This window comes from Coregonus clupeaformis, chromosome 17 (assembly GCF_020615455.1).
Source record: "Coregonus clupeaformis isolate EN_2021a chromosome 17, ASM2061545v1, whole genome shotgun sequence".
NCBI classification, from domain to species: Eukaryota; Metazoa; Chordata; class Actinopteri; order Salmoniformes; family Salmonidae; genus Coregonus; species Coregonus clupeaformis.
This window is the reverse complement of record NC_059208.1, coordinates 1,864,440-1,891,510: the sequence shown is the minus strand read 5'-3', so window position 1 is coordinate 1,891,510 and position 27,071 is coordinate 1,864,440. Positions and strand designations below refer to the sequence as shown.

Here is a 27,071-nt window from a genome sequence, read left to right as displayed (position 1 = left end):
GAATTATATTTTTCTTGCACAGACAGGTATTCTGTACCAATGTGTATGTTTAGTACAGTATGTGCATTGCCCATGTACACATGTAGATCTCCATGTTCTTTTCCCTACCACGCCCCTAGAGTTAGAGCGGGGTGTAACGTTTAACCCAGCAGGCCCCGGTCCAAAATAAAGTCCCTGACAGTAACATTAAACTGGTGTTTTAATGACCTGTTCTGTCACTACATGACTCAAATTAAGCACAGTAAATCACAACTTACTCCAGCTGTAAGACTTCCAGCAGCTACTGATGAGCAGGAGGAAGCTCCAGCAACACGGATATTTCAATCCCTGCTCACTAAACAAGACTGATACAAACAGCTGAGAAAACCAGAGACTGATATTTTATTTTTAGAAAATGGCTTATAGATTTCTCTCCTTAAGGAGGAGCTCTCATGTCTTGTCTCACAGATCAGTTTACATGGCAATGCACATATTGTACTGGCTTCACACACAGATCTCCCAGATGTATCTGCTTTATAAGACACAAGACGCAACACAGGACTCAAATCAACTACAACTGCAAAACTATTCCATCAACACTGTGGTTTGAAAGCTGCTGATTAAGTCTTGAAATTGAAAGTAATCTCACTCCAAATGCCATTGGAGAGTGTGAAAATGGCTTCCGAGGCGTCTGTCCCAGAGAAGGATCTCTCCTGTCCTGTGTGCTCTGAAACCCTCAAGGATCCTGTCCTCCTGTCCTGTGGCCATATCTGCTGTACAGGCTGTCTGGAGTCATACTGGAAACAGATGGAATCATGGGAATGTCCAGTGTGCAGGATAAAATGCTATAAGGATTCGATCGACGTTGCTCTGAAGAACCTGTGTATGCCGGGTGAGAAAGTTTCAGATAAAAAACATGTCTGCAGTCTGCACAGCAAGCTACTCACACTGTTCTGTCTGGAGCATGAAGAGCCTATCTGTTCGGTGTGCGAGGGTTCAAGTAAACATAAAACACATGAGTGTATCCCAGTAGATGAGGCTGCTCTGGATTGCAAGGTATGATACAAAATATCAACTAACATATACAGTACATTCACTATAACAGGATCATTCCCTCCTAGCAAATGTCTAGTGCAGAAGAGTTCCTTATCATATCCAGCTACCCCGTCGTACCTGTACAACCTTGACGTTCTCTTTGGAAAGCAAGCCTTGTTTTGTTTAGATTGATAGAAAAATGTGACGTTCTCATAAATCCAACCAATTTTGTATGCAATCATTGAGGACACATGTAAATGAGAAAAATGAATTGTAGGAGGAGCTCTTAGAGACTGGCCTGAAGCCCTTAGAGGAGCAGCTGGAGGGATTTAAAGAAGTTAAACAAAGCTTTGAAGAAACGGCAGAGCTTATTAAGGTAAGACAGCCTTGTAATGTTACAATGCAACATGCATATGAAAAGTGTATCAGAATGATTTTTTTTAGCATTTGGCTTGAGCCAAAAGGGGTCCCATAAATGGACATAAATATTGCCCAGAAATGACCTAATTGGACAGAAAGGGGTACACCTTCCCATGACTATGAGCAAAAGCCTTATACTAAGGAGTGTGTGGTTTTATGAGTCTAGAAATTGATTGTTATATCATGTGCATATGAACCATACAGGCAACACTCAAGCCAATATTGTGTAAACAATAAGCAACTAAAGTTCCATACAGCCTCTTTAACAGTACTGTGTGTTTTGAAAAGCTTTTCAGATTGATATGAATTACAGTGTAATGCCTGATGATAACACTAACTGTCTCCAGAGCCAGGCCCAGCAGACAGAAAAGCAGATTCAGGAGGACTTTGAAAAACTTCACCAGTTTCTACGATATGAAGAGGCAGCCAGGATAGTGGTCCTAAGGGAGGAAGAGGAGGAGAAGAGTCGGAGGATGAAGAAGAGGATTGACGATATGAACAGAGAGATGGCAGCCATCTTAGACACAATGAGAGCCATAAAGAAGGACCTGGTATCTGATGACATCTCATTCCTGCAGGTAAGGACCAATATCTCTGTGTTGTCTAGAATTTATTTGGGATACATATATTGATTAACTGATATGATTGATTTCAGTGATTACATTTATTATTGATTTATTAGCTCTTTTGTTCTCCTGCAGAACTACAAAGACACGTTAAAAAGGTAAGGTTATGTCCCTATCCCTAAGTGACAGGCCTCTTCTCTCGCTCTTCCCTGTGGTTCTGAACCCCACCGTATCACTAACTCCTGAATGTTCTTCTAGAGCCCAGTGCACAAGGCCAGATCCAGAGCTTGTTTCAGGAGCGCTGATCGATGTGGCAAAGCACCTGGGCAACCTGCCGTTCAGAGTTTTGGAGAAGATGCTGAAGTCTGTTCAATACAGTGAGTCTGATTTTATTCTTACCAATGTTCATATCTTCACAAAAAATAGTAAATTGCATTCAGACAATTTCAGACAAAGAAAGATATCAATAATCTCCCAGTAAATTAAACAAACAGTGGTTATCTGGTTTTAAAAATGTCTCTCTTTTTCTCTGTTCAGCTCCTGTGATTCTGGACCCTAACACTGCCCATCCATGTCTCATCCTGTCTGACGATCTGACCAGTATGAGATTCAGTGATGGGATACGGCTGCTTCCTGACAACCCAGAGAGGTTTGATAACTATCGCATGGTCCTAGGCTCTGAGGGCTTTGACTCTGGGACACACAGTTGGGACACAGACGTCGGGGACAATACAGTATGGTTTGTAGGTGTAGTCTATATGTCTGTCCAGAGGAAGGGAGTGGTACAGACTGGACTCTGGCGTGTAGGTTATTATAATGATAAATACTGTGCACGTTGTCCAAAAGGGCCACAGACTGTCCTAACACTGGAAAGGAAACCCCAGAGGATTAGAGTGCAGCTGGACTGGGACAGAGAAACACTGTCCTTTTATGACCTTGATAATAACACACACCTACACACGTTCACACACACTTTTACCGAGAGAGTGTTTCCATACATCAATATTGGCAGTGATCTCTACCCTGCTAGGATCTTACCAGGGAAAGCCTCTGTAACAGTGGAACAGCATGTTATACCTCCCCACGTTAGCTCTTCTTCCTTTTAACTTGATCAGTTGTTGTTGTGTACTGACACTGTGGAAGGAACCACTACCTCCGTGATTTAGATTTGTTCGACAGGATTAAATTATTAATTGTATTATCATATGAATTATTATATGTTAACCTAAGAAAACAAATGGATCGAACAAAATGCATTCACAAAACTTTGCTGATCCAATAAAAACAATTGATTAAACAATTCAAAACGTGACTTTTATTCTCTATGTATTTCTGTACAAAGAAAGAAAACGTGTCACTGCAGGTGATCACTGTAGAATATATTAAAACAATATAAATATCTATCATTGATACATGTTTAGAGAACATGTACAGCTTGTCACAGTTCACAGTCCATGTCTGGCTGAGTGGGGGTTGAAAATGGGATTCTGGAAGAGTTGGAAGTTATGAGTTGAATTTCAGGTAATACAATAATTTAAACTGGCAGTCTGGCACTGAACATAACATTTATCCTGAAGGACCTTGGACCTTCTCTTCCAACACGATTGAGAATGAGGTGATCGGGTTAGGGTTATGAATTGAGATAGAGCCTGAGAGAAAGCGGTAGGGAATGAGAGGGGATTCTATGGGACAGAGACTACGAACCAGAAGTTATCCCGCCTCATCCAAAGCTTTGACACTCATCTCTACTGTCCCTGACTCACTCTCCGAGGTTGTCTCAGGAGAAGTCGGGATATGCAAAAAACAAATTTACCCATTTCACACATGCATATGTGTGAAACAGGACAAACATAAACATCCATCAAATTATTTTTATTACGGTCAGACCCCGGATGGCACAGTGCACACAACCCCATACCTCAACAATTAACGTAATGGGATAAAACATTTTGAAACAGAGGTGGTATTACTTGTCCAATAGGAACCCCCAGTTTCTGGTTCCAGACAAGTCTCTGATACCACCTACAGGCCAGTGTATTAAATGCACTTCATAACTTGATATTTCATCATGGGGGCAGAGGAAAAACATTACGCAAATTATTTTTCACAATTTGTGCACTTTTGCTATTTTCTCTTGTCACAATTAGTACGGTAGTTAAGTGCAGTGTACCTTGATTGAGAAATATAAGATAAAATATGAATAATATTGATCCCTACAACTATTTGTCTTCCATTTTGTTTTCATGTCTGCCAGTATTTCCTGCTTTGGAACAGAATCACGTCCTGGCGTTCTTAGGTCCTAAACGCCAACATTAGCTACTTCCAGCTAGTCACATGACATCACACACTTGAACACTTTATAACAGTGAGGGGGTGTTGGAGTGTCTAAGCAGCTGAGAGGACACAGGCAAGCAATGCTACGCCTGAACATCTCTAAGAACCCAGGGAAATGTACAGGTAGCCAATACCTGCTGTTGGCGATGGCTGATTCTGTTCTTGGTATTGTCTATGGTTGTGGTCTGTGTGTGTGAGAGGCCCTAGTCAGGTCAGGTGTTGCTGGTCAGCAGCCTCTCCTGGTTGTGCTTGCGGAAGAAGGCCTTCCCAAACTCATAACAGCTGATCATAATGGCACAGGCTGGGGCCACCTTGATCACCCTGGGGAGGAAACCTGGGAGAGAGAGAGAAGTAGGAGAGGGAGTGAAAGCGGGGAGAGAGAGGGGTGGAGGAGAGAGGGAGTGAAAGGGGGGAGAGAGAGGGGTGGAGGAGAGAGGGAGTGAAAGGGGGGAGAGAGAGGGGTGGAGGAGAGAGGGAGTGAAAGGGGGGAGAGAGAGGGGTGGAGGAGAGAGGGAGTGAAAGGGGGGAGAGAGAGGGGTGGAGGAGAGAGGGAGTGAAAGAGGGGAGAGAGAGGGGTGGAGGAGAGAGGGAGTGAAAGCGGGGAGAGAGAGGGGTGGAGGAGAGGGAGTGAAAGCGGGGAGAGAGAGGGGTGGAGGAGAGAGGGAGGGAAAGGGGGGAGAGAGAGGGAGGAAAGTGGGGAGAGAGAGGGGTGGAGGAGAGAGGGAGGAAAGGGGGGAGAGAGAGGGGTGGAGGAGAGAGGGAGTGAAAGGGGGGAGAGAGAGGGGGAGGAGGAGAGGGAGTAAAGCGGGAGAGAGAGGGGGTGGAGGAGAGGGAGTGAAAGGAGGGAGTGAAAGGGGGGAGAGAGGGGTGGAGAAGAGAGGGAGTGAAAAGGGGGGAGAGAGGGGTGGAGGAGAGGGGGAGTGAAAGGGGGGAGAGAGAGGGAGTGAAAGGGGGAGAGAGAGGGGGAGGAGAGAGGGAGGAAAGGGGAGAGAGAGGGGTGGAGGAGAGAGGGAGTGAGCGGGGGAGAGAGAGGGGTGGAGGAGAGGGAGTGAAAGGGGGGAGAGAGAGGGGTGGAGGAGAGAGGGAGTGAAAGGGGGAGAGAGAGGGGTGGAGGAGAGAGGGAGTGAAAGGGGGAGAGAGAGGGGTGGAGGAGAGAGGGAGGAAAGGGGAGAGAGAGGGGTGGAGGAGAGAGGGAGTGAAAGGGGGGAGAGAGAGGGGTGGAGGAGAGAGGGAGTGAAAGCAGGGAGAGAGAGGGGTGGAGGAGAGAGAGGATAGAGAGGGGTGGATGAGAGAGGGAATGAAAGGGGGGAGAGAGAGGGGGAGGAGGAGAGGGAGTGAAAGGGGGAGAGAGAGGGGGTGGAGGAGAGGGAGTGAAAGGAGGGAGTGAAAGGGGGGAGAGAGAGGGGTGGAGAAGAGAGGGAGTGAAAGGGGGGAGAGAGAGGGGGGGAGGAGAGGGAGTGAAAGGGGGGAGACAGAGGGGTGGAGGAGAGAGGGAGTGAAAGGGGGAAGAGAGAGGGGTGGAGGAGAGGGGGATAAGGATAGAAAGAAGGTGATAAGTTAGGAGACTAACCTGAGGTAACTGTGTGTTTTGGGTGAACTATCCCTGTAAACTGACCTACCTACAAACAGTCCACCCACGCCGTTCTCAGCCACAATCTTGGTCATCACACTGAGAGTGGAGGAGGAGGCCTTGGACGACACTGCAGAGACACACGAGTACAGGATCACTACACATCAACACATCACAAGGATGATTCCATGAATCAGGTGAGCAGCCTAGAGTTCTATACCCACAATTCATAGCCTGGAGTTCCCCTATCTCCACCTGCCTCCTGGTCTTTACTACGTCGAAGGGCAGCGTTACTATGGAAGCGATCTGGAGGAAGACCAGACAGCATTAAAAACAATTGTTAGAAATCACACTTATATTTGACAATGATGCCCTCCAGCAGTATTAGATGGAATAACACCATGTCAACAGAGAAGAAGAGTTCTAGAGCTTGAATACCATTAGAAAGGTACAAAAAGCTATATCAGATATTCTATGTTCAATATATCTAGGTGCTCCACTAGACAGAACCGTTTGAGTTGAGCTGAGAGGGAAGCTAGAATACTCACTGATCCAGACACTGCTCCGGATATGAAGGTGATGGCAAACGTTGGCTCTCTGATGTTGTTGTGCTTACACAGCCACACCTTCCCGTTCTCATAGTTATACCAGTACATGGCTCAGGAGGAAACACACAACATGCAACTCCTGTTATCAGACAGACACTAAGAGACAGTTAGAGAGAAGGAGAGGGAGAGAGAACACAGAGCTACAGACAAGGAGAGAGAGAGAGAGCGAGAGAGAGAGAGAGCGAGAGCGAGAGCGAGAGAGAGCTAGAGAGAGAGAGAGAGAGAGAGAGAGCTAGAGAGAGAGAGCGAGAGAGAGAGAGCAAGAGAGCGAGAGAGAGAGAGAGAGAGAAAGAGAGAAAGCTAGAGAGAGCGAGAGAGAGAGAGCTAGAGAGAGAAAGAGAGAGAAAGAGCTAGAGAGAGAGAGCGAGAGAGCGAGAGAGAGAAAGAAAGAAAGAAAGAGAGAAAGCTAGAGAGAGCGAGAGAGAGAGAGCTAGAGCGAGCGAGAGAGAGAGAGAAAGAAAGAAAGAGAGAAAGCTAGAGAGAGAGAGAGAGAGAGAGAGAGAGAGAGAGAGAGAGAGAGAGAGAGAGAGAGAGAGAGAGAGGAGAGAGAGAGAGAGACATAGATGGTGTTGTATACCTGAGAGAGATAGCGAGATAGACATTGTGTTGTGTCTACCTGAGAAGGGGACGTCTCTAAGCAGTGTGGGTCCCCAGCCCCTCCAGAGAGACCGCCAGCCCTCGTTGCGTACTGCAGAGCGGATAACCTCACTCAGCTCCCTGTATGAATGTCTCTGGGCCTGCATCTTAGTACGGATCAGCTCCAACGGACTGATCACTGTCACAGAGCCCACTGACTCACAGAGACAGAGAGAGAGAGAGAGAGAGAGAGAGAGAGAGAGAGAGAGAGAGAGAGAGAGAGAGAGAGAGAGAGAGAGAGAGAGAGAGAGAGAGAGAGAGAGAGAGAGAGAGAGAGAGAGAGAGAGAGAGAGAGAAAACACGTATAAGCACTACAGACAGAAAGAGCAGATAAACAGAGCAGTTAAACACATACATTTCTTTCTCACATGAAAAGGAGGCCAAAAGAAGGTGTCTGTAGTTTCCACATTTATTTGACCATCTAGTTTCAAGAGTGTCCCAATATATATATATATATTTAATTAAAGTACTTAGTAAGAAGAACAATATGGCAACTACTGTCTAATAATAATAACAATTAAATAATTATAATGATAATAAAATAAAATACAATTACATTAACAGCATAAAAGGTTGTTGTACAACTACTAATAGGCTTATAACTAATAAAAACTACTGCTACAACTACTAATACAACTAAGTACCTACAATATACTGTATACATACATATTTACAAATATCCTCACATGGTGATGTTTCTATTAGTTAAAAACACAAACAGTTTGTTCTTATCATTTGAAAAAGGGCTTTCGTAAATTCACTGTGTTATTAGAATGCCCTGATTTCTATAGGTAAATGATTCCAATTGGGCCGTTGTATCTGAAAGATCTTATTCCAACCCCCTTGGTATTTGTAATTGCTGCCGTTGTCGAAAGGAGCAGTGTGTGTTTTGTAAAGTTAGGTGTTCCTTAATATATACAGGGACATTTTAGTTTATACATTTTAAAAGGAACTGGTACCAATGCAGTTTTCTTCTGTTTGGGAGTGACAGCTAATTTAGTGATTCAGACATTGTTCAATTATGTCTTATAATGGCATCCAAAAATGAATCTGCCGGGGCAGCAGGTAGCTTAGTGGTTAAGAGCGTTGTGCCAGTAACCGAAAGGTCGCTGGTTCTAATCCCCGAGCCGATTAGGTGAAAAATCTGTCGATGTGCCCTTGAGCAAGGCACTTAACCCTAATTGCTCCTGTAAGTCGCTCTGTCGTAGCCGGCCGCGACCGGGAGACCCATGGGGCGGCGCACAATTGGCCCAGGGTCGTCCAGGGTAGGGGAGGGAATGGCCGGCAGGGATGTAGCTCAGTTGGTAGAGCATGGCGTTTGCAACGCCAGGGTTGTGGGTTCGATTCCCACGGGGGGCCAGTATGAAAAAATATCATGTATGCACTCACTAACTATAAGTCGCTCTGGATAAGAGCGTCTGCTAAATGACTAAAATGTAAATGTAATAAGAGTGTCTGCTAAATGACATAGTTATAAATGACATCTAATTCGCAAAGTACGGTCTTGGTTGTGTTTTGATAGATGATATGACTATAGTCTAGGATAGGAAGCAGCAGTTGGGTTACTAAGGTCTTTCTAATGCATAGACAACACAATGTCTGCATGCAGTTGGTCGTAACACGTGAAGTAGATTACCGTCGCCGGAACCGCCATGATACTGCAAGAATCATTAACATACATCAGAGATGCAAATCTAATGTTTCCTCATGAATCGTCAAAGACCCATGACTCATAAAAATCAGGCATTACAAACAGGAAACAACATCCATATATGAAATATCCATAAACAATGAATAAAATAAATCTGCTTTTATCATATCAGACACAAATCAGATGGGTACAAGCAATGGGCACAAATAAAATGTTCCCAAATGAATCATCAACAGCCCATGACTCAGCATCAGCTGTTACCACACCACTCAGACACAAATCCATGCCTGAGATATTTAAAATAAAACTTTAACAAATCAAATATCGATAAACCCTGAGTTTACAAAATCACAGTGTCCATCCGTACTGCTCAATACAAATGAGCAGAACTTAATGGGAACGTAAATGTAAATAAATGAATTATCAATAGAGTATGAGTCTACTGAATCACAGCGGGCCAGCCACTCAAGACACAGCTGATCATAAATCAGTGCTGAAGGAGAGTAAGCAGTGTGAATTAGTAATGAGGCAGAGAAACAGCAGACTTCAGACTCACAGGGTTGGAAGGAGGCCGCTCCATAATGACCTGATCCCTTCCCTGCGGACTATCTTAATAAAGGCATCCTGCAGAGAGAGGGTTAAAAAAACAGAGATAAAGAACTAATGCATGATACTGATGTACATGTTTATAAACACTTAAGGGTCGCACCGAATGTGGATCTCCCATTCGTCTACCATTTGTTCAGCACGCTGTTGATGTCTAACTGCCAACATTTTTGTGTGATTCTACATGTAAAATCGGTTCGCAAATTACAGCCGGCACTCTGTTCAGAGGAGCTAAATACTCTCGGCAGGCAAATGCTATCGGTGTGTCCGAACCTTTATACATGTTAATAATGCTTGTGGTTAGCTTTCGATGGGTCCATCACTTAAGGCTGGTGCCAAGTCCCACCTAGGGCTGTGGCGGTCATGACATTTTGTCATCCGGTGATTGTGAAGCAAATAACTGCCAACTCACGGTAATTAACCGTTAATTAACATAAACACATTTATGTAAGTTTATGTAAACACATTTATAGAGTTATTTATGTAACAAACGTTGGGCTATATGTTTTGATTTTTAATACATTCTAAGGCTGCATGGAGTGACTCTAATTATGATTAGGAAAAAGTTGCATGAAAGGCATGAGCTCTGCTTTGTTTTTTTGCGCAGGCTGTACACACTTCATCAGTCTCTCATTCACAATTTGACAAGCACTTGATAATGCCTCGAATTTCCCAGTGGCATCCCCTTTGTGTGGCGGCAATGCCCCCTAAATAAATCCATGCATTTTGCGGCCAGTGGCCGTTGTGCCCTTGGGCTGAATATAATAATTATAATTCCCTTCTCCCGGCTGCGCACTCCGAAGCTCCTCTCACTCACATGGTTCTCAGTCACATGATCGGGTCTTTCTCACAGATTACAAGTGAAGACAGACACATCGGGGACGCAACTGCATGCGTCCTTATCTAATTCCGAGGGGCATATTGAAGATATTGGAATAACTGTCCACATTTACTTTTCATCAGCCAACAAGATGAGTAGGCCTAACGAACAGCAAAAGCACTAGCCTATGTCAATCTACTAACCCCCAAAGTTGACCTATTCTATTCTGTGCAGGAAATAAATATTCCAAACTTAGTCTGGGACAGTTGTGGGATGCGATTGATCCCAAATTAATACAACCACTAGCATCCCAAAAAATTGTTTAAGTAATGAGGCTGACGCAACAGATCAGAACGTTTAGCTTAAAATGTTTATAAACTATTAGGCTATTTCTTCACATTATAAGTGCAGCAATGCGCACACGGCAGTAGGCTTTAAGCGCGAATGTTCCATTAGCAGGAAAACACCAATCTCAAAAGTGACCGCAAATGCGATTATGCATGTGATGCTTTTATTATAAAGGTGGATTTTTATGGTGAAAATTATCTTCCCCAAACTTGAGCCAGTTAGGCTCTACACCCGTTGTAAAGCGTTATAAAGCGGATTAATGTGCTTAATTTTAAGAAGTTATTTGGCCACTTTAGTTGTGAAACAAACCTTATCAAAACATATAGGCCTATGGGCTAGGCTACATGAGGTGTGCGACTATGATTTAAAAAAGTCGCAAAAAAAGGCATGCACTGTTTGTTGCCTTAAGCTGGGCATCATTCACAAGTGATATTATATCATTCACAAGTGATAGGCTAATATTGTCAACCATCAGACTATTCTTGATTTAATCTCGTCTTTACATGTACTAAATGATATATGTGTGAAATTTGTTCTGATTTAGAATGCACCATTATCATGCACAAATACTTGTCATCTATGCACTTAAATAGCAAATGGAGGACGCTATTCCTGTGGTTTATTTTCCTGCCAGCCAGATAGGCTATACTCCTGTTGTAAAGAGAGGCAATGTGCTTAATATTAGGAAAGTTGAGAAATAAATATAGTAGGCCTAGCCCATAGAAAGCTGATGGGATCTTCATCTTTTTAAAAGAGGCCATCACTCTGTTTTCTTACGAAATTGCATAGCCTATAGAAATGTTGCACAACATGAGCTCATGTGCTCTCATTAAGTGTTTGATTAGATTTTCGTTTTCATTTGCATTGATGTCAGAGTGATTAGAGGGACACTAGATTGCTGAGTACCAGGCAGTTAGCAAGTTTGGTAGGCTACTAATGACCATCAGCAGCATCAGAGCTTGGAGAAGCATAATTACCATGACTAAACGGTCATGTGGAATTTGACTGCCGTCATGACCCGTGACCGCCGGTGTGGCGGTAATATGGTCACCGTAACAGCCCTAGTCCCACCCCACCCATAGCTTCTAACCCTTGGCCACTTGTGCAGATCTGTAAGGAATGAGCAATATTGTAATATCTCAATGTTTCCCTCTGATAGGCTATACAGAATTTTCACCATTACATTTTATATTTACATTTTAGTCATTTAGCAGACGCTCTTATCCAGAGCGACTTACAGTTAGTGAGTGCATACATTATTCTTTTATATATATATATATATATATATATTTATTTATTTTTTGTACTGGCCCCCCGTGGGAATATTGCACACGATACACACCAACCCAATCCTTGCATATCTACATGGGGGTTGGTTGGGAGTTGGGTAGAGGTGTTTACCAGAGTGCCGTTGAAGTGGCCGGCGGCCTTGTACCAGGCCTTGGAGTTTCCGTTCGTACACACACAGGTATGGTCCATCAGGCCGTTGCAATACACAAAGCATTTCCCTGGAGAACAATGGAAGACAAACAGAATGGATTGAGCACTGTGGTTTAGAGAGGCCAGAGGAATGGTAGGTTACATTGATTGTTGTGTCTTATTACCTTTGGGAAAGGGACTTTTCTGAGCCTGGAGTCTGATCTTGACAACATCCAGAGGTGTGACTGAAAAAAGACAGTTGTACAACCAGTTTAAATATTTACATTTTAGTAATTTAGCAGACGCTCTTATCCAGAGCGACTTACAGTTAGTGAGTGCATACTGGCCCCCCGTGGGAAACGAACCCACAACCCTCGCGTTGCAAGCGCCATGCTCTACCAACTGAGCTACAGGGGACAAATATTTAACTATAATAGTTACATTTTACATTTTAGTCATTTAGCAGACGCTCTTATCCAGAGCGACTTACAGTTAGTGAGTGCATACATTTTTATTTTTTATACTGGAATCGAACCCACAACCCTGGCGTTGCAAATGCCATGCTCTACCAACTGAGCCACCAACTGAGTTACACCATCTCATTCATTGTAACTCAGTTGGTGGCTCAGTTGGTAGAGCATGGCATTTGCAACGCCAGGGTTGTGGGTTCGATTCCAGTATAAAAAATAAAAATAATAATATATATATAGTCAGTGTACGTGTGTGTAGGTGAGGGTTCCCGTGTCCCAGTGCTCACCGAACAATGACGTCAGGAGAGCCCATTAGCAGGAAGCCAACATCTGTTGAAATGGAGTAATGCCATTGCTGTCGACGGGCACAGGACTTTGACCAGAATGACCACTCATCTTGCCTAAGAAAGACATTCAAAACAACATTTGATTCAGTTGTTGTTATGAAGATTTATTTGAGTAATAAATGATTGTTGACTTCAGGCCAGTGATAATTTGTAATAATTATGTTTACCTTAGAGAAGCTTCTTGCTAGCTATATATCAGGAACTAGAAGCTAACTTATCTATCTAGCTAGCTACTCTTCCACAGTGGACAAGTAGTCTTGCCCTTGGTTTCCATTAGTTTGTCCTCTTTGTCAGCGACAGAATCCAAAGCAAACCCATTTTAAATGTGATGTCCTGATATTCTTGTTTTGACTTTCAGCAGAGCACATTCTTGGCACAGGGAGAGCCAGTACGTGGTTACAGCTGCACAAGCTAGTTAACTAAACGAAATCCCTAGAAATATTACAAATTCCATTTTCTCAATTGATTCTTCGTTAAGGATACAATTATCAGTTACTTGCTTGATCGATTTTTACTTTTCAAAAAAGTCAGAATAAATATGTGGAAACATCGCATTCGAAAGCAAAGATAGCTTTCAGCAACAACGCCCCCTTTTTGGAATGACGGGAGTTTTCGAAGCGGGAAAGAAGATAGAACAACAAAATATTATGGCAACAAAGTAATCTTAGCTGAACCAAAAAAGTAAAAAGATACTGTACTGAACTTTCGTGAAAATCGGTTGTAACAAATGTCAATTTACGGAAATATATTGTTTTACAAGCCCACAGGCTCTCACGAGGTAAATATGAACTTTTAGCCAGTGAGTTAGCTAGCAAGCTAACGTTAGTTAGCTGGGTCAGTTGGCAGATTCCACTTCCGGTAGTTTAAAAAACAGACAGTTTAAATTGCCGTGGCACCGTTTTGTTGCTTGCTTGTGCTAGCAAGGGTCTGTTAGTTTTCTTTGAAGTCCAACTTTTCCTTTTAAACTTCTCTAACTATGTCAATATTTACATTTCTCCTTAAACTTATTTTTTTTGTTTTTAACGCTAACGGTTTTATGCAGTTTAGCTAGCTAACGTTACTGTTACTGTTAGCGTCCAGCATTAACTCAGTTTGTAAATCAAATCAAATCAAATCAAATCAAATTTTATTGGTCACATGCGCCGAATACAACAAGTGCAGACATTACAGTGAAATGCTTACTTACAGCCCTTAACCAACAGTGCGTTTATTTTAAACAAAAAAAGTAAGAATAAAACAACAACAAAAAAAAGTGTTGAGAAATACAAAGAGCAGAAGTAAAATAAAGTGACAGTAGGGAGGATATATATACAGGGGGGTAACGGTGCAGAGTCAATGTGCGGGGGCACCGGCTAGTTGAGGTAGTTGAGGTAATATGTACATGTGGGAAACATGTCTAGTATTGTTTACAACACAGGAGAAAACAAGGATATTCTATTCTCCTCTCAATTGATATTGAATAAGATGAAATCTAGACGCACCCAAAAGTCTACAAAACCCCGTTTACAAGGTAAGGGATATTTTTAAACATGTAGCTAGCTAACGTTATTACTAAATTGTTGATGAGCCTCTGCAAGAAAGTTCCGTCAAATTTAAACTAACGTTGCTACTTTTTCAGACCCCAAACTCGCTGATAAGGGGCACAAGTCAGCTTCGAAGAGCCATGCCAAACCACCATGTGAATCTTATCCTGCCCAAAACAAGCCTTTCACTGGGAAACTATTCTACTTAGATTTGCCATCAAACAGAAGAGCAGAGACATTAGAGAACGACATCAAAAGGTTGGGAGGGGTAAGTGAATATTTGTTTACATCTGTTAGCATTGGACATCATAACATTGACTGTAAAGTATTATAGCACATTGAATGTGGATGATACAATTATCAGCTTGCCTGCCTTAAACAAAGGGGGATAATCATTCCTGAGCCAGTGTAATAGGAAATTCAAATTGATAGGTTGTGTAAATTGTTAAGGAGGTCTTGAAGTGTTGACATGCAGCTGATCATGGACCATTTTTGAAGTGAAGTGACAACGTGCTGCCTTTCACACTAATGTGGCTACTGTCTACTTACTGTAGAGGAGCAGTGGCTTTCAGTCTTTTGGAGCATAACTCTACTAGCAATTGCTTCTGTCTTTTTACCGAAGTTATCACTCTAGTTGACTCACTTTGATACAATATACAATACTAGTCAAAAGTTTGGACACACATTTACATTTTACATTTTAGTCATTTAGCAGACACCTACTCATTCAAGGGTTTTTCTTTATTTTTACTATTTTTTACATTGTAGAATAATAGTGAAGACATCAAAACTATGAAATAACACACATGGAATCATGTAGTAAACAAAAAAGGAGAGTGATGGAGTGCTGCATCAGATGACCTGGCCTCCACAATCCCCCGACCTCAACCCAATTGAGATGGTTTGGGATGAGTGAAGGAATAGCAGCCAACAAGTGCTCAGCAGATGTGGGAACTCCTTCAAGACTGTTGGAAAAGCATTCCAGTTGAAGCTGGTTGAGAGAATGCCAAGATTGTGCAAAGATGTCATCAAGGCAAAGGGTTGCTATTTGAAGAATCTCCAATATAAAACATATTTTGATTTGTTTAACACTTTTTTGGTTACTGCATGATTCCATATGTGTTATTTCATAGTTTTGATGTCTTCAATATTATTCTACAATGTAGAAAATAGTAAAATGAATGAGTAGATGTGTCCAAACTTTTGACTGGTACTGTACGTTATTGTCCATTTACATAGAAATTCATTTTGTGAAGTCAGCATACAAATACACAATACACTATAATACATTGGAAAGTTAGTACTCAAGTCACACATATTCAGAGTCTGCGGCGTAACTGTCCGACCATGTATTGGGCCTGCATCTGTCCTATGTCCCACTGTTCAGCAGCCTGATGGCTGACAGAATGGAACACGTCCTGCTCCTATTCTTGCTGAACAGTGGGACCTAGATCTCCTTCCTGAGGGCAGCAGCTCAAAACATTGGGCAAGATTGTGTGTGGGGTCCTCATAGAGGCCCTGAAGCCCCTTGCACTGCAGCCTGCTGTAATTTCTCTCTCTTTTCACCACCATTTTAAATACAGTATTTGAGTAATACTCTGGCTCAGGCTGGACCTTGTGTGTTCTCCCCCAAGCGTCTGACCCTGTGTCTCTGTCCCCTCTCTCTCTCAGACGGTGGAGAAGTTCTTCAGCAAGGAGATCAAGTACCTGGTGTCTAATAAGAGAGAGGCCAGGTATGTGCAGTGTCAGGGCCGCAACACACTTGTCCCCAGCCCTTACTCTGGGCACAGCTCCCCCCACCCTCGCCCCCGTCCTGGCAGCCACAGAGACGGCCTCAGAGGAAGCTCCCAGGGCCAGGCAGACATGGTGAGCCAACTATCCCTCTGTGTCTGTCACTCTGTCTGTCACTGGTATCTGTATCTCAATGGGATCATTTTCCATGATATGATGCTGTATAACTGAAGCTATCCATATATATATTTATCCATCTCTCTCTCTCTGGTATTTGACAGGTGGTCATGAGCAGGGGCAAGTCTTTGGTGGAGAGAGTTGTAAAAGAGCAGGTTTGTTAAGATCCTCACTAATGAGTTTGGCAAGCTATTTCACACCTAAATGCTGCATGTTGCTTTTTTTTGTTTCTGACTGATAGTCGAACAGGAACTTCAGGAAAGTTTGCACTTTGCATTGAAATGTTTGTTCATACTTCAGGATATACTTTGGATTTCAGTTCTTCGGTTAAGATGTTTGTTTGCTTGTTTTTACCCTGTAGGTGAGGATACAGGTCAACGAGATCCTGTCCAATGCTCTGGAGTGGGGAGTGAAAATCCTGTACATTGATGGTAACGTCTATCCATTTGTTTGATAAGAAATGTTGACAATGATACTTTCATATGTAAAAAATATTTTCTTGAATTTCCTTCAATTGCAGATATAATAGCTTATATGGAAAATAAGAAAAGGAATGTTAAGTATACTGCTGAAAAGCCAACCGCAACCACAGCTGCTGTCAAGAAAAGTGTAAGTCATGTTTCTGGACTTATATTTTGACAGTTCTTTACTGGATTAACATATCACTTACATGAGTCTTGTGTGTTATTCCTTACTAATGTAGGCCAAAGCAGAACCTTCAGGAAAACCAGCTTTCCAGAAGAATAAAGGTAAATAATGTCCTGCTGCATGTGACCCTGTCGTCTGTTTAACCCTTGATCACTGTTATTGTTATAGAGAACTTGTAAAACGTTCTACGTATATAATCTCAGTAGATAAAGGTTGATGTTGATAGTGGTTTTACAATAACACTGGTACTAACAGGAGGTAGGTGGCACTTTAATTGGGGAGGACGGGCTCATGGTAATGGCTGGAGCGGAATTAGTGGAATGGTATCAAACACATGGTTCCAGCCATTATTATGAGCCGTCCTCCCCTCAGCATCCTCCACTGCTGGTACTGTAGATCAGTATGAGAGGTTATTTGACCCAGACATGGGCACTGTCTCAATTGCTTTGTTCTGTGTTTTGCTCAGGTGGAAGGATCCGTAAGCCGTTTGTGAAGGTAGAGGACTCCAGCAGGTGGGTCTATAAAAGAGATGACAGACTTCGATGTCTGTAGTATTGACATATTAAGGCAATTCTTACTGTCATAAGTTAGTGTTTGAGTATTTCATATAACATCTGTCTTGTTATGTCTCTCTGCCAGACATTACCGTCCAATTTATCTGGCCATGCCAAACATGCCAGAGTTTAACCTGACGTCAGCTCCCCCCTGCAGTCCATTCTATGTAGAGGACCAGGAACACCCTGGGAAGAGACCTAAAGAGCACGGGTATGGAGTCTCATTAATTCACTAAACGCCTCACCTTTCTTAACCCTTCTTGTTGTGAACACATAAAGAAAATCCACCAGTTGCCGAAGAAGCACTGTGGCAGTATATTCCCCTGTCTTGGCATTTGTGTTTTACCTGATTCACCAAAACATCCAGCTTTTCCTACTGTTGTTGATGGGGATTGCTATAACATTTCACTACTCTGCTGCTACAGCAGGAAACAGTTATGTATTTCTTAGCACCCTCCAGGACTAACTGCTAAGTCTTTGTTGCAAGGCAACTATATGTGATTGAACTCTGACCTGGCTATTACTTACTGACCTATGGGTGTCTCAGGAACCGAGGGGAGAGAGTGTCAGCCAGTGAGGAGAGGGGGCAGGACCGGACCAGGAGGAACAGAGATAAGAAACGTGGAGGCTACTGCGAATGCTGTACGCTCAAATACAACAACATCAAAGCTGTGAGTTACAATAGATTTGTTTAATGTATCTAAACATAGTTAATGCGTGTTTATAACGAGGACCTAATCATGAACAAAAGGCCTTATGTGCTTGATGTAGTGGAAGAAGACGTTGTAGTAATGCTTGACCTGTGTCTGTGTATTCTGCAGCACCTGCAGAGTGAGCAGCACAGGGCCTTCTCCAGGAGTGATGAGTACCTGGTGGTGGACAGGCTCGTCTCCACACTGCCCTTCAACGTCAGACATGTCAAAACAACACAAACACCAACCAGAAGGTGCATTAGTCTTACATTTTAGTCATTTGGCATACATTTTGGTACTTTTCTTCTTCGTACTGGTCCCCCGTGGGAATCGAACCCTCAAAACTCGCATTGCAAGCGCCATGCTCTACCAACTGAGCCACACAGGAGCAAAATCCACCCAAATCCAAAGTAAACGCTCACATATTGACTGCTGTTGAGTCACATGGTTGTTAGGAAAACTAATGCAATGTTTTGTGAAACATTTAGCAGATTGCCTGTTTTTTCCCCCCCTGATTTTCTATGTTGTGCTGATCACCACATCTCAAAGTTATTCTTTATTCCCACAGGCCAAAGTACAGCATATCCTCCCTGTTGTGTGTTCCTGGACCCAGTATACAGATGGAGGAGGAGGAGGAGGAGAAGAAGAAGGAGGGAGGTGTGGATACCAGAGAGCTGAAGGGAGAACTAATGACCCTCTGGTCTACTACAGTGGAGACCCCTCTCTCCAATAGTGTGGAAAACCCCTTGGAACAGCCTCAGAAGCGCAGCAGTGTAGCCCCTGTTCCCCACAGCATCAGCGAGGGGGAGAAGAGGTGCTCTAATGTCCCAGACAGACCCCATCCCAAACACAGATCCCTGTCCTGCAAACGACACTGCCGGCAGGGATCCTCGCGCACGCACACCCAGAGGGCTGGGCTGAGTCCGACACCTGTGTCTAATGCAGAGAGAGATCCTTCTACCCATGACTCTGACACCAACCCCAGACTCTCCCAACAGGGCCAGAGAACTAACACAGACAAAGATGGCCGCTCTTCATTTAATCACACAGAGGATTTACAGTGTGGCGATCCAGCTGGACGTGTGAAGGTCCCTTCCAGTCAGCACGAGGTGGCAGGGCCTTCAGAACACCACAACAGAGCTTTCGTGGAGTGTGAACTGGGTCACAATACGTTGGCTGGGGATACTCTTCCCGGGAATACTGGGGGTGTTCCGGAGCTTGAGGCAGGTGACACGCAGACACACACCCCTACTCCTGCCAGGACGTTACAGAGGAGGGTCAGGGATTACAGACGAAAGAGAAGGAAAGTTGAGAAGCAGCAGACTGCTCAGGAGCAGGGAAAACTGACCGACGTTCCCAGCAGCTCTCTGCTGAACCTCTTACAGCTGTTCCACTCCAGTGAGGACATGGAGTGGGAGTTCAGAGGCTTCCCCAGCTGTTTCACTCCAGTGAGGACATGGAGTGGGAGTTCAGAGGCTTCCCCAGCTGTTCCACTCCAGTGAGGACATAGACTGGGTGTTCCAGGCCTTCCACAGCTAGAGAGGAGAGCAGGGGGTGGGTTTAGGGTGACCCAGAATCTCCCCAATATGAGCACTACCCTCTTACGGACTCACTGTGTGAACTTATTGTATGACAATTTCATGGAGTGCCATAGCAGATCTATATGGGAGCCCATTGACTGTGGCTCTTTAAACCTATGACTTCTATAAAGGGAATAGTTCCCTTCAGGTTGGGAGGGTGGTGGCGCAACACTGTTGTGTTGATTTAACTATGGCAGCTTTTATTCTACTAGGCCTCTTTACCATGACTGGTTTTATCTGGAGAACAGGCTGGAGCACTATCCTCAGTCCTGTACAACGCCTGCATGTGTTCTGGTGTCGAGAGGAACTGCATGGTTGTGTTTTTGGTATGTGGTATTGTAAAAAATATTTTTAATTACAAAAAAAAAATGGGATACAACCAAAGGTCTTCTATTGAACAGCCATTACGTTTCTGTATGTATTGTACAGATTAAAAAAGTATCTACGTGACATCTGTGTTTGATAAATGAAAGACTACCTAAACCGCTCTGACATGTCTATGATCAGTTGAATGAGCACATTCTCATAGATAAGAGTACGTACCCCTGACCCTGGACATGCTGTGTTACAGAAAGGAGAGGACTCCCTCAAGGCTAACTTGTCATAGAGCTCATCGTCCTCTTACACCCACCAACACAGAGAGACTGAGACAAGGCGAGCGGGATTGCTTCCTCTTTCGCTCCATAACAGTAATAAAGAAGAATTTGCACTTGCTCATGTACTGAATGCATCTAGAATTCCCCTCAACTTAACAGAAGGAGAAATGCATTGGTTTGATAGCTTTTCCTTATTTGTGTGCCTGTATTTACCGCCTTCGCATAGTGCTCTCGTTCTCCCTCATTGCTTTAAAATGAATGCACTGGGGTCAGATGGGAGTTGCTATGTGGCGCTGGTGATAGTGACTGAATAGAAGATGCAATTTAAACTTGGCTATCTGGGGTGTAAACAGAGGCAGGGCCGTGCACAGACTAAGAAAAGGGCACCCACCCCAAACACATTTTTTTGTTGCCACTGTCAGACTCATTGAGTAATTATTACAAGAAGAGAGGAAAGCAGCACAGTCTGATGACTAAAGTATTTTACTAAACTACTTTGAACAGACATACAATTCCAGTCAAAATAGATTTGTTGAAATACTGTAACCTACCATGACTATATCCAACCCGGCAGGTAGCTTAGTGGTTAAGTAGCGTTGTGTCAGTAACCGAAAGGTCGCTGGTTCTAATCCCCGAGCCTAGTCGGTGAAAAATCTGTTGATGTGCCCTTGAGCAAGGCACTTAACCCTAATTGCTCCTGTAAGTCAGAGCGTCTGCTAAATGTAAAAAATAAAACACCCAACTCCATTTGTTGCCACTGTCATGTATCTCAGTGGTTAAAAAATATAGATCCACGACCCCCAAAAAGGAGTGCTATGTTCTGTTTGCACCACCCATCTCTTTGGAGGGCAGACTGCCTGCAAAGTGCTAGTTGCCAGCTGGATAGCCCTGTTCTTCCTCACAAATATAATATATTTGCCAGAATATGTTACATTTTCATCCCATAATCAAATCACATTTTATTTGTCACATACACGTGTTTAGCAGATGTTATTGCGGGTGTAGCGGAATGCTTGTGCTTCGAGCTGCTCTGACAGTGCAGTAATATCTAACAAGTAATATCTAACAATTTCACAACATATACCCAATACACACAAATCTAGTAAGGAATGGAATTTAAGAATATATACATATATGGACAAGCAACAGTAGAATATTATAGAATAGAATACAGTATATACATATGAGATGAGTAGTGCAAGATATGTAAACATCTATTGAAGTCAGTGCGATGTTACAGCTGCCTATCTGAAATAAGACCAAATCGCCAGGTAGCCTATTGTTCTGGCAATGATGAGTCAGTAGTAGATTGCTAAACTGTATTTTATATGCATGATAAACGTAGGCCTACTCTGTTTTTGCCAGGCAAAACTGGAGGAAATTAAACAAGTTATTTCTGGTCACTAATCTTGATAGGTCAGTGTTATTTGGAACCCTTGGTACGTCTCTACCCTAAACCTAACCTTAGTTTAACCCCTACCGCCTTTGTGCGACAATGCTGATGACTGGTCATTGGCAGTGGAGTGTATTCATGGATTCCAAGGGAAGCCAGGCTTCCCCAAAAAAAAATTCAAATAAAAAAATATACATTATTTATCTTTCGTCTCTCTGTGTTTCATAATTTTCCTTCAATTCACAAGAGGCTGAACGTATCTCACAGGAGAAGGTATCCGAGAGAGCGAAACAGCGCCCCTCTGTCTATATGTGTAGGCCATCTATCTGATGCTGTCTGGTCCAAGCGAGCATCCGGCCTCCCTTGACAAAAAAAGTATAACAAATTAGCCAATCCGCATTGAGCTAAACTGAGCGAGCTCAGCTGTGAATGGTCCTAGCACACCCCAAAAAAGTGTCAAGGGAAGCCAGCTTGGATTTTGGCGTCGCTATTATCAAATCCCATTGAGAGCATACCTCATTGACAGAAAAACTTGAATTTGTTGCATCTTATTGTGTTGTTGTCCTCTGGTGGCTAGCTAGCCAGCTAGCTAAAATTGGCACTTTCCTAAATTAGCCATGGATGGATATAGGGATGTGGACTTGTAGTTTTACTTAATTCTCCATACTGGCCAATGATTATAACGGCGATTCTGATCCAACCATTAATTCATACATTGTTGTGCCCCTGGCCTGAGAGGATGAAAGTTCAATATGTAGCTAGATGTAGAAGGCTAATGTTAACTAGCTAACGTTGCCCATGAATGAAAGTTACGCTAGCTAGCATGCATTTTAGCCAGGTATCCCAGGACACCAAAAAATAAAAGCGTGTACTGTATGACAGAGTGATAGACCGTTTCGACATCATGAAAGAGAGGAGGATGGCATTGGCGTTTCTCTACAAGTAGAGTGAGTCAACATGTTTTTCTACTTGCACGAAAGCACACACGCACACATAAATCAGAACCATGGACAGCGACATCATATTTAGCTTATGTTGATTGGCCTAAATCGTTTTTGGTATCTTTTAGTTGTCACTGTATTAGACTAAGAAGAGGTGATTTGATGATGTTGAAGTTGAAATGGTGTTGGAATAGTGGAGGCAGCTCCTGTTTTCTTTGCGACTTGATTCTAAATCAATCGTTGTTTAGTGGTCCGAAAATGTCGGAAACATTAACTTGCTTGACCATGCTGTAGTTCATGTAACTGTCTGTTACTGTACATGCAATATGGTTTGTGGACTTCAATGGACAGAGGTTGCTAACCGGATATGTGATTAAACACACTGTGTCTTTTTATTGCCTCGGCCTTTAGGCCTTCGGAAAGTATTCAGACACCTTGACTTTTCCCTAATTTTGTTAGGTTACAGCCTTATTCTAAAATTGGTTAAATTGTTTTTCCCCCCCTCAGTCTACACACAATACCCCATAATGACAAAGCAAAAACTGGTTTTTATAAATGTTCGCTAATTTATTAAAAATAAAAAACGGAAATATTACATTTACATAAGTATTCAGACCCTTTACTCAGTACTTTGTTGAAGCACCTTTGGCAGCGATTACAGCCTTGAGTCTTCTTGGGTATGATGCTACAAGCTTGGCACACCTGTATTTGGGGATTTTCTCCCATTCTTTTCTGCAGATCCTCTCAAGCTCTGTCAGGTTGGATGGAGAGCGTTGCTGCACAGCTATTTTCAGGTCTCTCCAGAGATGTTCGATCGGGTTTAAGTCTGGGCTCTGGCTGCTCAAGGACATTGAGACTTGTCCTGAAGCCAGTCCTGCATTGTCTTGGCTGTGTGCTTAGGGTTGTTGTCCTGTTGGAAGGTGAACCTTTGCCCCAGTCTGAGGTCCTGAGCGCTCTGGAGCAGGTTTTCATCAAGGATCTCTTTGTACTTTGCTCCGTTAATCTTTTTCTCAATCCTGACTAGTCTCCCAGTCCCTGCCATTGAAAAACATCCCCACAGCATGATGCTGCCACCACCATGCTTCACCGTAGTGATGGTGCCAGGTTTCCTCCAGACGTGACGCTTGGCATTCAGGCCAAAGAGTTCAATCTTGGTTTCATCAGCCCAGAGAATCTTGTTTCTCATGGTCTGAGAGTCTTTAGGTGCCTTTTGGCAAACTCCAAGCGGGCTGTCATGTGCCTTTTACTGAGGAATGGCTTCCGTCTGGCCACTCTACATTTACATTTTAGTCATTTAGCAGATGCTCTTATCCAGAGCGACTTACATGAGCAATTAGGGTAAAGTGCCTTGCTCAAGGGCACATCGACAGATAATATAATATAATATGCCATTTAGCAGACGCTTTTATCCAAAGCGACTTACAGTCATGCGTGCATAAATTTTTTGTGTATGGGTGGTCCCGGGGATCGAACCCACTACCTTGGCGTTACAAGCGCCGTGCTGGTAGAGATCATAAAGGCCTGATTGTTGGAGTGCTGCAGAGATGGTTGACCTTCTGGAAGTTTCTCCCATCTCCACAGAGGAACTCTAGAGCTCTCTCAGAGTGACCATCGGGTTCTTGGTCACCTCTCTGACCAAGGCCCTTCTCCCCCGATTGCTCAGTTTGGCCGGGTGGCCAGCTCTAGGAAGAGTCTTGGTGGTTCCAAACTTCTTCCATTTAAGAATGATGGAGGCCACTGTGTTCTTGGGGACCTTCAATGCTACAGACATTCATATAGTAGGCATATTTCACGTTTTGTTAGGCCGAAGGGCAATTAAAACGATTTTAGGAGGAAACTGATGCCTTTGCAGCCTGAACAGAGGATGTTTTATGTATGAGCTGGTCGCAGGGGGACGCAAGTGTATAGCCGGCTGGGCACATTACAGGTGGATGCAGATGACGAAAGATCGCCATCTGGCTAGAGGTTGGGCTAATTATACAGCACCTGAGAATATAGTCTTGATAGAAAGAGTATGATAGGCAGTTATTACACAACATAGCAGTATTACAGTTTGTTTATCTTGACCGTGCGCGTTATTATTTGTTTAATTATTTTAACCTTTATTTTATCAGGGAGTCATACTGAGACCAAGGCTTCTTTTAGTCTCCTTTTATAGCCTATGATTATGTGCAGAAGCGGTCAGCAGGTAGCCTATGCGGTATGGATGAAGATGGAGCGTGCACACTACAGTTCCCGACATCCCATCTCGGCTCTCGCTTTTCTCCTCTCATGTTTACGGCATGAGGCGCTTCTGCAGTGAGCCACTGGATATTGTTGTGCTTTAAGGTGTCCCCTCTCTCCTCGCTTCCCTTCCTCTTTCCTCTCCTCCCTCTCCGCTCTGTGTTCCATAGAGACTCAGCCCGCTCAGATGCACTCGGCGTTCTAGCAGTAGCAGTAGCAGTAGCGGGAGCGTCTCAATGCAGGGTCAGCAAGAGCATCCGGATGGCCACCAGCGCAAGAGACTGCGCTAAGCAGACGACCAGCGCGCTCTTTCATCCGTGCTTCTCAACCCCGAACCTCTAGCGAAGAGAGAGGTGCCCAAATCCGTTTTAGGATTATCGTTTTCTTTTTGTTCTTTGTCCCTCTTTCTGTCTATTCGATTAGGAAGAATTGATGACGATGTATCGGCGATGGTGGATTTCCCTTTTGTGCGTCTATGGACTGATGTGCATCGTTCATTCCAGCAATCATATGCCTCGAAATGGTAATGTATTTATGACAACAAATATTGCGATGTATTTTATTGGAATAGATCCGAATGGCAACAGCATCACCAATAACGTGTTCCATATTCCATTTTATTATGCTGCCAGAGAGGGAGCCTGACTCCCCAACGTAAACAGTCTCTAGAATATGCATGTAATGTTACCTTATGAAAGGGAATCTGTCTATTTATTAATTTCAACTATTTGAGGAAAGATATTCCAAAACCATTACAGTGCTATTTCATATCGATTTATGTTTTGGTATAGGCGCTTGAAGCTGTGTTTTCTGCGCCAGGATAACTATGGCAGTCATAAAAATCGCGATTTCCTCCCTGTGCAGGAGACGCCTTGTCGCAGGCGAAGGCTGTTCGTGATGCGAGCAGGTTCGTCGGGAAGGAGGACACGGTCCCTCTCCGTCTGCTCTACAGCATGCACAACCACAGCCAAATCACGCACGATGTCATCAGCACCAGGACTAGAGCCAGCTCCAGCCCCACACAGGTAGCCTACACAGTGTTGTTATTTATTATGGTGACGGTGGCGATGTGCAGAGAGACAGATGCCTTTGGTACCCGTTGCCATTGGAGACGTCCCGCTTATCTCATGTTGTTTATGTTTTTGTTGAATCATCTCCTTTTTACGCATTACACAGATAATTCGTTAAGATCACATTTTCACCTATTAGGAGCTAGTTCTTTTGACTAGTGGTCTATTTACAGAAATATAGGCTATGCAATTTCACCACTTTTAAAAGCCTAGGCAGTGCCTTTTCATTGAGCAAACGAAAAGGTAGCCTAGTGGCATATGGTGGGTTTATTCTATGGACATCCATAAACAAAAGACAGGCCAGATAAAGCCTACCTTTGCTCAGGCCTGATCAACAAAAGAGCTCATGCATGCCACACATGGGGATGTAGCCTATGCATTAGAATGAATAAACAAATAGGCCTATAACATCCATACATGTTTAATTGGGTCAAATACTTTTTTTTGCTATATGGTAAGAGAGGTTATATTATTATAAAGGTGAGCCGACCTGACACAATATCTTTACAATCTATTGAATAATGATTGGTTTGTGCCCTTGCCATGGATTCACCCGTGACCCACATGGCCCTGTGTCCGAGACACACTGCCCCTTGGATGGTTAAAGAGAGCCTGCTGTCTGTCAGGTTGGCTTCCTTTAAAGTTCAGCAGCTGGGTGGTTGTTTGGCCAATAAATAATCTGTTTGATATGAAGACCTAGTCTGGATACTCAGATATAATCATAAGGCTCTCTGCCTCTGAAATGTACACGTTATAAACATAATCAGATTTTTTATTCCACAATCTCTTCCACTATTCCATCCTTTTATCTAAAATCTAGTTGTGTCATTGATATTGAAGGCCCAGTGCAGTCAAAAACGTGATTTATCTGTGTTGTATATATATTTCCACAATATGAGGTTGGAATAATACTGTGCAATTGTGAAATTATGATATTGCCCTTTTAGTGTAAGAACTGTTTGAAAAGACTGCTTGAAATGTCAGCCTGGGCACAGGCACAAGGGCAGGGCAGATGCTTTCATTACAGGAATCATGAGGATAATGCACTTTGACCAAATCATGGTTTTAGTAACCCAAAAAATAGGACGTTTTGAGTGAGGTGACAATGTAGAATGTGCTCTTTCTACGTTTATA

General features: G+C 43.3%; 4 protein-coding genes across 7 annotated transcripts in view; 3 read left to right on the top strand and 1 right to left on the bottom strand.

Annotated features, from left to right (window-relative positions):
- The first annotated feature begins 64 nt into the window (after nt 1-64).
- Nucleotides 65-3,307, top strand: LOC121543225 (E3 ubiquitin-protein ligase TRIM39). The gene is made up of 6 exons (XM_041852970.2): nt 65-1,035; nt 1,292-1,390; nt 1,782-2,012; nt 2,136-2,158; nt 2,259-2,377; nt 2,538-3,307. Exons 1-6 carry the CDS (start codon nt 634-636, stop codon nt 3,104-3,106), a joined length of 1,443 nt encoding a protein of 480 aa, XP_041708904.1. The 5' UTR covers nt 65-633; the 3' UTR covers nt 3,107-3,307.
- On the bottom strand, nt 3,293-13,132 carry LOC121543227 (solute carrier family 25 member 40). Of its 2 annotated transcripts, XM_041852975.2 has the most exons (9): nt 12,977-13,132; nt 12,750-12,863; nt 12,178-12,237; nt 11,975-12,081; nt 7,129-7,302; nt 6,453-6,562; nt 6,129-6,210; nt 5,954-6,034; nt 3,293-4,668 (listed from the first exon to the last, which is right to left on the bottom strand). In XM_041852975.2, exons 2-9 carry the CDS (start codon nt 12,773-12,775, stop codon nt 4,547-4,549), a joined length of 762 nt encoding a protein of 253 aa, XP_041708909.1. In that variant the 5' UTR covers nt 12,776-12,863; nt 12,977-13,132; the 3' UTR covers nt 3,293-4,546. The 2 variants fall into 2 exon arrangements, with proteins under 2 accessions (XP_041708909.1, XP_045081940.1); XM_045226005.1 differs by lacking the exon at nt 12,178-12,237.
- Nucleotides 13,133-13,413: 281 nt separating this feature from the next.
- On the top strand, nt 13,414-20,203 carry LOC121543224 (protein DBF4 homolog A-like). 2 transcript variants are annotated; one of them, XM_041852967.2, is made up of 13 exons: nt 13,414-13,587; nt 14,227-14,319; nt 14,428-14,600; nt 16,004-16,198; nt 16,345-16,395; nt 16,602-16,671; nt 16,761-16,849; nt 16,944-16,989; nt 17,355-17,400; nt 17,528-17,653; nt 17,990-18,113; nt 18,264-18,388; nt 18,703-20,203. In XM_041852967.2, exons 2-13 carry the CDS (start codon nt 14,274-14,276, stop codon nt 19,634-19,636), a joined length of 2,025 nt encoding a protein of 674 aa, XP_041708901.1. In that variant the 5' UTR covers nt 13,414-13,587; nt 14,227-14,273; the 3' UTR covers nt 19,637-20,203. The 2 variants fall into 2 exon arrangements, with proteins under 2 accessions (XP_041708901.1, XP_041708902.2); XM_041852968.2 differs by lacking the exon at nt 13,414-13,587 and having other exon boundaries at nt 14,134-14,319.
- Nucleotides 20,204-24,722: 4,519 nt separating this feature from the next.
- LOC121543223 (disintegrin and metalloproteinase domain-containing protein 22-like) overlaps nt 24,723-27,071 on the top strand; it is a 102,570-nt gene continuing 100,221 nt past the window's right edge. Inside the window, exons 1-2 of one of the 2 annotated variants that reach the window (XM_045226004.1) lie at nt 24,723-25,390; nt 25,732-25,892. In XM_045226004.1, coding sequence (XP_045081939.1) covers nt 25,300-25,390; nt 25,732-25,892 — 252 coding nt within the window. In that variant the 5' untranslated portion in view covers nt 24,723-25,299. The remainder of the gene's footprint in view (nt 25,391-25,731; nt 25,893-27,071) is intronic. The other variant, XM_041852966.2, reaches the window with a different exon arrangement.

Coding starts and splice junctions, on each gene's coding strand:
- LOC121543224 (XM_041852968.2), top strand. CDS start 14,202: ATGTCTAGTATTGTTTACAACACAGGAGAAAACAAGGATATTCTATTC. Junction 16,990..17,354: donor AGCTTTCCAGAAGAATAAAG/GTAAATAATGTC, acceptor TGTTTTGCTCAG/GTGGAAGGATCCGTAAGCCG. Junction 18,389..18,702: donor ACACAAACACCAACCAGAAG/GTGCATTAGTCT, acceptor TTATTCCCACAG/GCCAAAGTACAGCATATCCT.
- LOC121543225 (XM_041852970.2), top strand. CDS start 634: ATGCCATTGGAGAGTGTGAAAATGGCTTCCGAGGCGTCTGTCCCAGAG. Junction 1,036..1,291: donor AGGCTGCTCTGGATTGCAAG/GTATGATACAAA, acceptor AATGAATTGTAG/GAGGAGCTCTTAGAGACTGG. Junction 2,013..2,135: donor ATGACATCTCATTCCTGCAG/GTAAGGACCAAT, acceptor GTTCTCCTGCAG/AACTACAAAGACACGTTAAA.
- LOC121543227 (XM_041852975.2), bottom strand. CDS start 12,775: ATGGGCTCTCCTGACGTCATTGTTCG. Junction 12,082..12,177: donor GAAAAGTCCCTTTCCCAAAG/GTAATAAGACAC, acceptor ATTGTTCTCCAG/GGAAATGCTTTGTGTATTGC. Junction 6,035..6,128: donor GGAACTCCAGGCTATGAATT/GTGGGTATAGAA, acceptor GTGTCTCTGCAG/TGTCGTCCAAGGCCTCCTCC.